Source organism: Halteromyces radiatus (genome assembly GCF_025201355.1).
Source record: "Halteromyces radiatus strain CBS 162.75 chromosome Unknown BX664scaffold_4, whole genome shotgun sequence".
Taxonomy (NCBI): domain Eukaryota; kingdom Fungi; phylum Mucoromycota; class Mucoromycetes; order Mucorales; family Cunninghamellaceae; genus Halteromyces; species Halteromyces radiatus.
Genome location: NW_026251690.1, coordinates 972,965 through 986,391, shown reverse-complemented (window position 1 = coordinate 986,391; position 13,427 = coordinate 972,965). Strand labels below are relative to the sequence as shown.

Sequence of the window (13,427 nt, the reverse complement as noted above, 5' to 3'; positions counted from 1 at the left end):
AAATAAAATACGGACTTTGAAAATCATTATGCTAAAGGTCCATAATCACTACCAAGGAAGATACATGTCAATGTATAAAAATACTCCAGGGCAGCTATTATGATAAATCATGTACCATTCGTTGTAAGTTTCAATCATTTTGTTTGATTCTTTAATAAATTATGCTTATATCTATTCTGCTGGTGGAGTTCTTTACGTTGACCCCTGATTTCTCTTTTTTAAAAAGAGGGTAGTCAAGTGAATTGACTTTTATTTTAAACATCAAAGGGTACTCTGGCAATGAGAGTGTTGCTTTCCTTTTATCATCAAATTTTAGTAAACGTTCTCTTTCAATATATATCTTTTCAAGAATGAAAAAGTGTTTGTCTAACTATTTTCATTTATTGGCTGTTAAGGTTATAGTTTTATCCGCCTTTTTTTTTTCTCATGAAATATTCTCACCATTTTTTTTTCTTTTCCTTTCGTACTTTTTCTTACTTAGCTAACATGTTATCAAGGAGATTTTATTCAACTACTGCGAGGAAACTCATTACTCCTTTAACTAGTGTTAAGCATCCAAGCTTACAACGAGGTCCCTATAAAAAAGTATATATAATAAGAATAATAATGAATAATAGATGTATCCAAAAAAAAAAATTGAACTTATTGTTGTCTCTTTCTCTCTTTTTGTCTTTTTTTTTTTTATTCCAAGTAGCTTGATACCAAAGATCTTGAATATTTTAGTCAAATTCTTTCTCCACAACAAATAGTTACTGAAACTGAGCCATATAATATTGATTTTTTCAATTTATACCGAGGCAGTTCAAAGTAAAGTTCTATTAAATGAAAAAAAAAGAAAGAAAAGGAAGATGTGATAATGATTAAATATTTATATATATATATAGATTATGTATATTTCCTACAACAGTTCAACAAGTATCATCTATTCTCAAATATTGTAATGATCAACGATTAGCAGTGGTACCACAAGGAGGCAATACAGGAGTAAGTGGAGGAGCTATTCCTGTATTTGATGAAATTATTATCAATACATCAAAGATGAACAAGATTCGATCATTTGATCCAGTGTCAGGTATCGTGATAGCTGATGCAGGTGTGATATTGGAAGAATTGGATCAAGCAATTGAACCTCATGGGTTTACTGTACCATTAGATTTGGGAGCCAAAGGATCTTGTCAATTAGGTGGAAATGTATCGACAAATGCAGGTGGATTAAGATTAATGAGATTTGGTAATTTACATGGAAATGTCCTTGGTTTAGAAGTGGTAAAAAAAAAAAAAAAATAAATAAAAAAAAATAAAAAAAAGACAAATGGTGCTTGATTATATTTTTTTTTTAGGTACTTCCTGATGGAACCATTATGGATGGATTATCTAGTTTACGAAAAGATAATACAGGATATGATTTAAAACAATTGTTTATTGGTGCTGAAGGAACATTAGGAATGGTTACTGGAGTATGTTTACTTACTCCTAAAAGAGCCAAATCTATTAATGTGGCCATGCTTGCTATGGATTCTTTTGATCAAGTTCAATCAGCTTTTGTAGCGGCAAAAAGAGATCTTTGTGAAATTTTATCAGGTGAGAATAAATAAATAAATAATAATAATAATAAAAATTCATTTTTTTTTTTGTAGCCTTTGAGTTTTGGGATCATGATTCAGTAGAACTTGTACAAAATACCATACTTCAAGATCAAATATTTCCAATGAAAGGCAAGATTAGTCCATTTTATGCATTGATAGAGACACAAGGAAGTCGAGAAGATCATGATATGGAAAAATTAGATCAATATTTAGGACAATTGATGGAAAAAGGAGTGATTCAAAATGGAGTATTAGCACAAGATACAACACAAATTAAAAGTTTATGGCAATGGAGAGAAAAGATTCCAGAAGCTATTACAGTATCTGGTACAGCCATGACATATGATGTATCAATGAATATCCGATTGTTTCCGCAAATGATGCAAGATGTAAAAACACATTTTGAATCAAAAGGATTATTGGGATCACGATATACAAATATACTTGGATTTGGTCATGTTGGTGATGGAGTAAGTTATCATATAATAATAATAATAATAAAAAGAAAAGATTAAAAAAAAAGAGTTTTTTTTTTATATAATATATATATATATAGAATTTACATATTATGGCTAATATGCATGGATTTGATCAAAAAGAACAAGAAGAATTTGATGATTATATATTTAATTGGACAAGTAAGTTTTTTTTTAAATAATAATATAATATTTAATTCATTTATTATTATAGTTAAACATAAAGGTTCTTTATCTGCTGAACATGGTGTTGGTATTCATAAAGTAGATTATATGATTAAAAGTAAAAATCCAATACAATTACAATTGATGCATAAGATTAAATCTACTTTGGATAAGAAAGGAATTATGAATCCTTATAAAGTCTTACCATAAATAAATTTTTTACCATTTTTATCAAAATAAAAAGCTATTCGTTCAATATCTTCAACAATAATAATAATAATAAACTCTCTCTCTCTCTCTCAAAAATTCAGCTGATTTTTAAAAACTTTAACTTTTTTTATTTTTTTATATATTTTTTCTTTTTTTTCTTTTTTTTTTCTTCTTTTTCTTTTTTTCTTTTTCTTTTTTTCTTTTTCTTTTTTTCTTTTTCTTTTTTTCTTTTTCTTTTTTTCTTTTTCTTTAATTGATTCTTAACATCTTTATATACTTTTTTTTTTATTATTATTTTGATAGTAATAACAATATGACCACTGAACATGACTTGTTCATGGTACCAACTTCAACTTGGCAACGAGCTAGAAGATCTCGTTTAGGTATAGCATGTGTTGTAGCTTTGACTTTATTCACGTAAGTTCAAAATAAATAAATAAAAAAAATATATGTCATTTATTTATTTATTTATTATAGGGATATGTTAGTTTATGGTGTTGTTATTCCTTGTTTACCAGTATTAGTACTTGAACGTTTAGGTGGTGATCAAGCTCAACTTGGTTTTCTTTTTGGATCTTATGGTAATCTACAAAAAAAGGAAAAAAAATTGAGATATGGATTGAATCACCGATAGACAATCAAAGTGAACTCATCAATTATTATTTATTATTAGCCTTTGGTTTATTAGTAGCTACTCCTATATTTGCTATATTATCTGATAGATATCAAAATCGACGTTATCCAACCATGATTGGTATGTTAGGTTTAGTCATATCTACATTAGCCTTTGCCATAGCTGATTCTTACGTATTATTGGTCTTGGCTCGTGTGGCGCAAGGGGTTGCAGGTGGTGCCAGTTGGACTATTGGACTTGGTATGTTAGCAGATATCTTTCCTACGAATCGACTTGGTATTGTCATGGGTAGTGTCTTGACTGCTCATACAGTTGGATTTGCTATTGGTCCTGCCATTGGTGGTGTCCTTTATGAATATGGTGGTTTTGGTGCTCCATTTTATTTCTGTGCTGCTTTTGCTGTTATCAACTTTTTAGGTATTGTTTGGATTGAAGAACCTTTATTATTATCCAAACATTTCAAATTACAAGATGAATTGGAACAACAACAACAACATAATGAACATACTCCTCTTTTATTCCCAGAAAACGATAATGATAGTGTACATTCCAATATGTCTTTTGCTACAAATATCACTACCACTCTTTCCGCCGCTGCCGTTATCGTCGATCATCCAGATCTCGCCATCAAATTATCTCAACGAGCCGATGATAAAGAACATCATATTACCATGTGGTCTTTATTAAATCAATGGCGCATTTTCTCTTGTGTATGTTGTGTCATTATCAGTGCTTCCGTCTTTTCTGGTATTGAACCTGCTTTACCTGTTCATCTTAAAAAGATGTATGATTGTTCTCCTTCTACTGTGGGTTGTAAGTTATTATCTTTATTTATTTATTTAAAAAGATTCTTATTTTCTTCTTTCTTTCTTAGTGATCTTTGTTGCTATGGTAGTACCTGCTTTCCTTGCTCCTGTTATTGGTCATTTTTCTGACAAGGTAAAAAAAAAAATATTATATATATATTAACTTAATACTTATTATTATTTTTTCTTTAACTTTGATAGATGGGTCGTCGAATTATTAGTTCAACTGGGATGATCTTGATGGCGATTGTATCTCCTATTGTGGCATTGCATTTCAAGTCTGTGTACATGATCATTCCTCCTTTGATGATATTTGGATTGTCAAGTCCCGTGACTTTGACACCGATATTACCTGAAATGGGTGAAATTGTCAGTGATATGGTAAATGAATGGATTTTTATGGAATAACAACCAAGGTGATACAAAGTGATTGATCATTTGTTTTTGTTTTTTCTAGGGTGGTGATGCATATGCACAAGGTAAACAACAAGAACAAAAATGGAATGGATATAATGGGTATGTAATTTATTATTATTATTATTATTATTATTATTATTATTATTCCCAATAGTATATGCTTTATACAATATGGCCTATGCATCTGGCATGTTCATTGGTCCTGTGATCGCTGGTTTTATCATGGCACATCAAGACTTTGAAACCTTAATGATCTTGTTTTCTCTGGCTCTATTGGCTTGTAGTCCTGTCATGATGGATTGGTTGGCCCTTTGGAGAAAATGTGTTGCCTTCTGTACTTAATATATTCCCCATTCTTGATTTCTATTATTGACATTAAATATCATTATGGTTGTACATTTTCATTTCCCCATCCTCATTACCATTTTATTCTATTCGATAATAGTTTTCCTTTTTTTTTTTATCCCCTCTTTCCTTCCTCTTATTTATGTATCTAATAAAAGAAATATTTTTTTAAAAAAACGAACAGAAAAAAAAAAATAAGATGTATTGATAGATAGATTTTATTAAATAGGGCGATCTAATCTATTTCAAATGTCTAGCACAAAATTCAGCCATACGCTTGTAAGCTTCTTCAAGTCGGTCCACAGTAGGTGTGATCACAATACGGATATAATTAGGATAAGTGAAGCACTAATTTTTTTTATATATAATAATTCAAATAGAGAAACACATTAGTACATCAATCTCGCACATATATATATATATATATATATATATATATACATAGAATATATAAAATGTTACTTACTTCACCAGGAAGACACAACACCGATTCTTCAGCTAATAACTTTTGACTGAAATCCACGTCTGATGAGATATCCTTGAATTTGTTCACATCAATACCAACCATCATATACATAGCGCCTTGGGGTTGAACAGGATTAAGACCAGGAATCTTGGATACAGCGTCCATACTTAATTTTGTGTTTTTCTATATCCAAGAAAAAAAGAGAGGAAAAAGAAATCATTATTATCATATCATCCCCCTCTTCTTAATCATCTAATGACTTACTTCTAATTGTTCAATGGTATCATCATAGAACTTTTGAGGAGTTTCATGCAAGATATCTGGTAAGGCAGCTTGAATGACAGAGTTAGGACCCAAAATGACTTGAGACAAGTTCAATAAACCTTCACGAACTTGATCGAATATACCATTACGATCATGAACCACAATCCAACCAATACGCCAACCAGGTACAAGCCATTTCTTTGCTAATCCACCAACAGATAAAATAGGTACCTCAGTAGTCAAACTGGCCATAGAGTAAAAAGTATTGCCCTTGAATACAAGATCACAATAGATTTCATCAGCAATAATAGGTACATGATGTTTAGCAGCGACTTGTAAAATGCCTTGTAAATGTTCACGAGAATAGACAGATCCACATGGATTAGAAGGACTATCATAGTTTCAAGATTAAAAAAGTCTTGTCAGTTTCATTTTTTTTTTTTAAATTTTAATCTTAATTTTAAAGATTACTTACTTGTTGACCAGAATAGCACATGTATTTTCATCAATCAAAGATTCCATATGAGCCAAATCAATTTGCCAATTTTCTTCAGGCTAGTCAATATAAAAAAAAAATAAAAATGATAATGAGAATATAATATATAGTCATCTCTCTATGATAGTTACTTACCAATAAATTATAATATTTGGTTTCTAAAGAACGAATAGCAGCCAAACTACCATAAAGAGAGAAACCAGGTCTAGGTAAAAGAATGTTTTGACCAGGATTACCCAATACATTAACACATAGATCCAAAGCACCAGAACATCCATTTGCTAATAAAATATCATTTGCTGTAACAGGTGCTTCCGGTGTATTCACCATTTTAGCTACTGCTTCCCGAGCTTCCACTGTACCTATTATTCATATTGATTATTCCGTACATAGAAATATAATTAGTCATAATATATATATCTTTTTAATAATATTATACCATGAGCAGGACCATAACCATTGGCTTTATAAGTATGCAATTGGCGAATAACAGCTTCATTGGCACTAGGATCAATATTGAAGTTACCAAACACGGTGGGATCACCTACGGATAAACTAATAAAACTTTTTGTTGCTTGAGGATCTAACTTTAACTTGTCAACAATTTGACGAATAGGATTATGAGCACTTTGAGCTATGTTGGAAGAGGGTACATGCCATTCAGAACGTTGAGAAACCATATTATGTTATTATAATAATAATTGATAAGAACAAAGAAGAAAAAGAAAGAAAGAAAGAATAAAGAAAAATAGAATCGGAAGCGGGTGAGTCACCCCATCTTTGACATTGGAGTACGGTGTTTAAAAAATACCACAACCCGGAAGAAGGGGAATATATTGAACAAAAAAAAAAAAATTAGAAAAGAGCGTGGGAAACCCAAATCAGATATTTTTCATAAAAAAGAAAAAGTTAAAAGAAAATCCGTTTCCGCCATATTATTATAACTATTCCGAAGGTTCCATCTGATAATTTTTTTGTTGCTACGAAGATCACTTTTTATAGATGTAATATTGTAATTTCTATAATGATTGATTACTTATCAAAGAAAAAATCAAGATAAAATATGTCCAAAAATAGAAATCATCTCATTTTTATTATTTATTGTTCATGCTGATATCAGTGGATATGAAACAGCTCTGTCAAGCAAAAATATATATATATATTTGATACCCCTGCAAAATAAATCCAAGTCAATTAAAAGGAGAAAAGGATGAGAGCAAGCACAGTAACAAGCATAAAACCATTTTTCTCCAAATATGATTTCCTTTAATTTAATTCATAGAAGAAAATCGTCTCAATTCAAAGTGGAAAAGTTATAACGATGATATGGACTGTTATCATGTGTCAGAGAAGGATAAAAAGGACTGAACTGACGTTTATCTCCTTTTATGAAAAATTGGGATGATTTGGAATGAAAGCTGCGCCATTTTATCTTTGCTTTATTTTAGCAATCTTCATTTTTCTTTCTATTGTGGATGATATATATACTCTCTCTTTATACCTTATTAATAACAAGTCCATGAATGTACATCCACTGAAGCTGCCTTCTGCTAGTATGTAGTTCTTCCAAAGAATATCTCTTTTATGAAAATCCTTTTGTAGATGATGACGCTTACTCTCGATGGTGTCAGGGCTGGGTTCGGGACAAATTTACCCGTTACCATGAATTACCCGAAATCTAGATCAACATTGTTCTTTTATTCTCATCGTATAAATGTAAGTCATTTTTTTTTCCTTTTCCTTTTTTTTTTTTTTAATCATCTACTTCTATTATTACAAAAAAAAGATAACTAATTCATTATGACTAACAACGAACGCATTTTAGTAATTGGCGCTACTGGCAACATTGGTAAAAAGCTTGTGCAAGAACTCACCGACAGAAAGGTGGCTACTACAATCTATGTGCGTAATCCTATCAAGGCCAAAGATTTATTTGGATCTGTTAGTGATGATTATTTGACAGTGGTACAAGGCGACTTTGATGATCTCACACCATTAAAGGAAGCTTTACCTGGTCATACACGACTCTTTCTATTGGTCCCTGCTTTCAACGGCTTGCCACGCAACAAGAAGAACATTGCATCATTGGCATATGAGGCTGGTGTTGAACAAATCGTCGATCTTTCCTCCCTTGGCGCTAGTCTCCCTTCCCGCACCATCTTTCTTGGTCGTGAACATCAATTGGCTGAAGACGCTATTCTCGAATTGGCACATCATCACTCATCCGACAAAAGACGTACCGTAGTGAACCTAAGACCAGGCCGTTTTACATCAAATCTACTAGCTTATGACCGTCCTACACAAAACGAGTTTATAGGTTTGGTTGATGCTCAAGTTCCTCAGACATGGATCTCCCCCAATGACATCGCTATTGTGGCTGCTAATATCTTGACTGATGATATTGACAAACATGGTGATGCTGTGTATGAACTGTTGGGTGATGCTGTCACTGGCGCTCAAACAGCAGAAATATTGACACGTGTACTCGGACGTCCTTACACTTATAAACAAATAAGTGCCTGGGAGAAATACCAGTTGGCTAGTCAATCCGGTATGATTCCTCACCGAATCATATATGATCTTATCACGATTTCTGATTCATCATTCAAAGTCACTCCTGGTTTAACCGTCTTGCTCAATGGTAATGCTCCTGAAACTCTTGAAGCCTACATCACTGCCAACGCTCATCTTTTGCAATAAAAAGTAAAATTAATAGTACATCAGTTAAATGATAATAAAAATTGAACATTTTTACTTTTTTTTTATATGTATCTGTGAATGTAGTTTATTTTATTTATTTATTTATTTATTATTATTATACATCATATTTTCAAAAGCTCAGTAACCTTATCCCTACCACCAAAATAATAATAATAATAAAGATACATCCAATGTTTTATTATAAAAATAAAAACAGATATAACAAAAATACTAAGAGAAAGTAACAAAGGTAATAAAGTACTTTTGGTTCCCATCCATGAATAGCGACATATGTCCATTGTGAGACATTATCCTAAAAATTAAAAAAAAAAAGAAAAGAAAAGAAAGGAAAAGAAAAAAAAATAATAGAACAAAAGTGAAAAAAAAATCTCCTTGTTTTATTAGTTCTTTTAGATCGGATCTTTAGTTGGCGTGATGTGACAAATTGATTTATTATTTTGATAATGATATGATCCTATTCTAACATGTATTGGATAATAAGGTTTGATTGTAGTTGATATTAGTGAATACCAAGGCCAAGGCCAACACCAGTTCCAGGGCTAGGTAAAGCAGGTAAAGTACTAGCTCCAGTACCAGTGCCAGTACCAGTTCCAGCTCCAGGAGTTGGAACATTGCCAGTTCCAGGAGTTGGAACATTGCCAGTTCCAGGAGTTGGAACATTGCCAGTTCCAGGAGTGGGAACATTGCCAGTTCCAGGAGTGGGAATATTGCCAGTTCCAGGAGTGGGAACATTGCCAGCTCCAGGACCACCACGGTTGTTACCACCACGAGGGAAAAGAGAATCTTGAAGAGAGCGACCGACAGATTGGAGTACACTTGTGATGAGTCCTACGAGACGATTCATGACTTCAGTATTCATAGGTGCATTGCCTTGACCAGTGCGCAAGCTATTGAGGAGTTCGACCAAACCACGTACAAGACGTTCAATCAGTGTGTTTAACATTTCTTCACGATAAGTGTTCTGTTCGGTACCACTGACACGGGATAAAATGCGACGATTATCTGCTAAAAGACGATATTCGTAACCAGCGTTATTTATCAGTTGACGTGCATTGGCTTGAAATTGAGACAACATATTTGATGTTGCAGAATCCATTCCTTCTTGATCGACCATATTACCCAACTTATCCACTGCTTCAATGAAATTCGTCAACACTTGGGAATCTGTCTTTTCCCAACCAAGTTTACGGATCAAATCAGCTTCCAATGCATTATCCAAGGCGGGTTGATTCGTTTCGAGATTTAGTATATCTTGTTCGTCGTCAATAGGTAGATCGAATTGAGAATCGAATTGTGACATCAAGTTTTCCAAAGCCTCAGTAATGATGGATGAATCTATGGAAGGTGTGGATGTCATTGATGGCCTAGCAGAGGCGCTTAACGATACAGATGCAGAAACATGGGCAGATGCAGAAACACGAGCAGATGCTTGAGATTCAGTTGGTGCAGCGAACCCTTGTTGGAAAAATAAAACTGCAGTAGAAACGACAAGAACGTTGAATTTCATGATGAACAGTAATGATGGTTATATCAAACGAATGAAAGATCAAAAAATATATATATTATGATCCTTTTTTTTTTTTTTTTTTTTTTTTTGTCCGAGCTTCTATGCTTTTTATAAAAATGATGTCAAATCCGCATTCCTGCCATAATAAGTAATCATAAGTGTACCTAGATTGATGATTAATTTTAAATTTTACTATTTTCTTGTTGACTCTTCCTTGTTCATTCTTTACGAGTTAAAGAAAAAAACAAAAAAAACACCTCATATCCGATGATATTCTCCATCTGACGTAAATTTTCTCGTTTTGTAACGAGTTGGAATGATAGATTGATGGAGAACAAAAAAAAAAAAAAAAAAAAAAAAAGGAGGACGTTAATACATAGAAAATATAATAAAAAAGGGATCATCTTTTTTTTTTCTTTTCTTTTATAATTATGTATTCATATTATCAATGTTGAACACGAATTTGCAACATGTTGGTTAAACGATTATAAAAGTATATAAATCATTAAGATATGGCTCTCTTTTTTATTTACAGAGTTTATCTTTTTAATATTACTACAGCTACTACTGTTTATATATATATATATCATTGATTGCCATTACGATTTTCCATTTGTTCATTTTATATTGGTTTTTTAAATTCCGAGTTCGAGAAAGGAGGAATGATATTTCCTTAAAAGTGTGACAATAATGATAAAAGGATGAATCATCTACTCATGGTCTTATTATATAGCAGAGCCGATTTTGAAAACCATTCATATTACACCAATACCGCTTGTTCACATTCAAAAAAAAAAAGGGAACCATAGACAAATCAAAGTATAAATTGAAACAAAAACTTTTTATTTGAGCTTTTGGTATTGCATGTACTAGTACTTGGACATATATTTTAAAACAAAACAAAAGAGATAATAATAATAATAATAAAAATAAAATAAAATAGATGTACTATACTACTTAATGAGAAAGTAAGCTTTTCACATCAATGACACTGAGAAGATTACAAACTGAAACCAAATCGGTGATGGCATCAACCAATTGTGATACAAGATCGTCCACATCCAAGGAATCATCATCTGTCAAATAATGTAAAAGATTGGATACAAATTTGACAAGATCCTTCACCAGTTGGGTGATCGGTCCGAGTTCACCGCTATCCAAACAATCCAAGATATTTTGTACGCCGTCAGTAACCTTGTCGATCAAGCCAGTCAGAACAGAGTCATCATCGCATTTACCCAAGAGAGAGGCCAATGTGCCTTGTACAGTATCCAAAACAGATTTAACTAAGCCAACATCCAATAGATCACGTTTACCAAAAGTGGAACGTTTGCGTTGTATGAATCGCTTTCGTAACTTGTCTTCTTTATCCTTGCTATCTAATAGACAATCCAACAAGTTGTTCACTCCCTTGATCAAGCGAGCAATTAAACCATCGTCATCTTTGCAACCAGCAAGCTGATCCAAAAGATCTTTGACTGTCTTGACCAAATGAGACACAAGAGCATCATCATCACCATCACAACCACATCCAAAGTCGTCATCATCATCATGGTCACCACCGAGAAGTCCATCCAATTTCAAAGTACCATTCAAATTCAATCCTTTCAATAGACGACGTACCACCTTGAGTACTTGATGCACCAAATCAGATACCTCGTCATCGTCATCATGATGATGTTCGCCACCAAGAATAGAATTGACCAAATCAACTACGGTATCCAAAAGACAGTCCAAATTCAAGAGTCCACCATGACATTCATCATCATCGTCGTCACCATGATGACCATGATCCTTGTGCATATCACGATCACTGTCCTTGCCATCATCTTCATCATGACCATGACCTTTGCCAATACCATGACCATTGTCCTTGCCATCATCGTCATCATGGCCATGATGTTTACCAACACCATGATCGTTGTCCTTGCTATCACCATCACCATGATCTTCACAAGAGGATAATAAGTCTTTGACCAATTCTACCAAGCGAGGTACCAAACCAAGATGATCTTCATCACTACAGCCAAGAATTTGATCCAAAAGATGTCGAACCAACTTGATCAAGTGGGCAACCAAAGCATCATTGTCACCATCACAACCACATCCAAAGTCATCATCATCATCATGATCTCCACCTAAAAGACCACCAAGGAGGCCATCAAGATCAAGACCATCATCATCAGCTAATCCCAAAGTATGAAGTAATTTACGAACCACTTGGAGCAATTGTTTGATCAAACCACCCAAACCATCCTTATCATCATCATCATCACCAAGTCCACCCAAGATAGATTCCACTAAATCGACCACATTATCAAGAAGACAGTTCAAATCGAGCAGACCACCTCCATCACAGCGTTTTTTAATAATGGAACGACGTAATAAATGGCCATCTTCACAAGAACTGAGTAAACCATTGACAACTTGGACTAATTGATTAATCAAGCCATTGTGATCATCATCACAACCTAGAAGGGAATCCAAAACATGTCGGATTTGCTTGATCAAATGGGCAACAAGAGCATCATGATCACCATCACAACCACAACCAAAGTCATCATCGTCATCAAAGTGTTCTCCACCACCAAGTAATCCACCCAATAGACCATCAATATCAAGACCATCACCTAAATTCAAGGTGTGTAATAATTGCCGGACAAGTTGAACAAGTTCTTTCACAAGACCATCGGCTTTTTCGTCATCATTATCTTCTTGACCCAAGAGAGATTCAACCAAGTCAACCACATTACCCAAAATACATTCCAGATCGAGTAATCCACCATCATGCTTTCCACTATCGTCGTCATTATCATCGCCACGCTTATGATGTCCACCAAGGTTACATCGTTTGACCAACAATGAAGACTTTTGGTCATCAGTTGATTGCTTGATTTCTCGTTTCAGTAGATCAGACCCAAATGCTCGTTTTGAAAGTTGATGATGATCTAATAGATCCACCGATGCATGAATGTATTGAATTAAGAATAGAGCGCCGATGAGCATCATCAGCCATATATTAGTGAATTTCATTTTTTTTTTTTTTAATAATGTAGAGATGGAAATAGCAGTAATAAAAAGATATAGAAAGAAGATCAATAATAAAAAGAAAAAAAAATCATCATCCCTTTTATATTCAAAAAAAAAAAGGTACTCCCAATATATTATCGAGGATGATCAAGTATCAGAGTGAAAGTAAAGAGAGAGAGAGAGAGAGAACATATGTATAAAAGTTAAGGAGTGTCACCTAACCCATGATATATTAGAGTTAAAGAAAACGTTCTTTTCAAACAATCCCTTTTCCCCCTTAACATTCAAATAAAGAGAAATAAGC

The 13,427-nt window shown here is 33.1% G+C and overlaps 6 protein-coding genes across 6 annotated transcripts; 3 read left to right on the top strand and 3 right to left on the bottom strand.

Annotated features, from left to right (window-relative positions):
• The first annotated feature begins 385 nt into the window (after positions 1-385).
• BX664DRAFT_332036 (uncharacterized protein) lies at positions 386-2,493 on the top strand. The gene is made up of 7 exons (XM_051545247.1): positions 386-585; positions 695-807; positions 885-1,266; positions 1,341-1,581; positions 1,638-2,056; positions 2,143-2,224; positions 2,277-2,493. The coding sequence occupies exons 1-7, from the start codon at positions 427-429 to the stop codon at positions 2,435-2,437; spliced, it is 1,557 nt and encodes a 518-aa protein (XP_051399885.1). The 5' UTR covers positions 386-426; the 3' UTR covers positions 2,438-2,493.
• Positions 2,494-2,623: 130 nt separating this feature from the next.
• Positions 2,624-4,831, top strand: BX664DRAFT_332035 (major facilitator superfamily domain-containing protein). Its single transcript, XM_051545246.1, has 7 exons — positions 2,624-2,854; positions 2,915-3,018; positions 3,111-3,884; positions 3,946-4,010; positions 4,079-4,258; positions 4,335-4,356; positions 4,449-4,831. Exons 1-7 carry the CDS (start codon positions 2,751-2,753, stop codon positions 4,634-4,636), a joined length of 1,437 nt encoding a protein of 478 aa, XP_051399884.1. The 5' UTR covers positions 2,624-2,750; the 3' UTR covers positions 4,637-4,831.
• Positions 4,832-4,834: 3 nt separating this feature from the next.
• On the bottom strand, positions 4,835-6,676 carry BX664DRAFT_332026 (tyrosine aminotransferase). Its single transcript, XM_051545245.1, has 6 exons — positions 6,305-6,676; positions 6,001-6,227; positions 5,845-5,924; positions 5,370-5,760; positions 5,106-5,288; positions 4,835-4,987 (listed from the first exon to the last, which is right to left on the bottom strand). Exons 1-6 carry the CDS (start codon positions 6,543-6,545, stop codon positions 4,880-4,882), a joined length of 1,230 nt encoding a protein of 409 aa, XP_051399883.1. The 5' UTR covers positions 6,546-6,676; the 3' UTR covers positions 4,835-4,879.
• A 961-nt stretch (positions 6,677-7,637) lies between these two features.
• Positions 7,638-8,798, top strand: BX664DRAFT_332023 (uncharacterized protein). Its single transcript, XM_051545244.1, has one exon. It carries the CDS (start codon positions 7,666-7,668, stop codon positions 8,563-8,565), a length of 900 nt encoding a protein of 299 aa, XP_051399882.1. The 5' UTR covers positions 7,638-7,665; the 3' UTR covers positions 8,566-8,798.
• A 287-nt stretch (positions 8,799-9,085) lies between these two features.
• On the bottom strand, positions 9,086-10,093 carry BX664DRAFT_349460 (uncharacterized protein; the record flags this gene model as incomplete). The annotated part of the gene is made up of 1 exon (XM_051547602.1): positions 9,086-10,093. The coding sequence occupies one exon, from the start codon at positions 10,091-10,093 to the stop codon at positions 9,086-9,088; it is 1,008 nt and encodes a 335-aa protein (XP_051399881.1).
• An 847-nt stretch (positions 10,094-10,940) lies between these two features.
• BX664DRAFT_332022 (uncharacterized protein) lies at positions 10,941-13,218 on the bottom strand. The gene has a single exon (XM_051545243.1). It carries the CDS (start codon positions 13,124-13,126, stop codon positions 11,051-11,053), a length of 2,076 nt encoding a protein of 691 aa, XP_051399880.1. The 5' UTR covers positions 13,127-13,218; the 3' UTR covers positions 10,941-11,050.
• Positions 13,219-13,427: the final 209 nt, after the last annotated feature.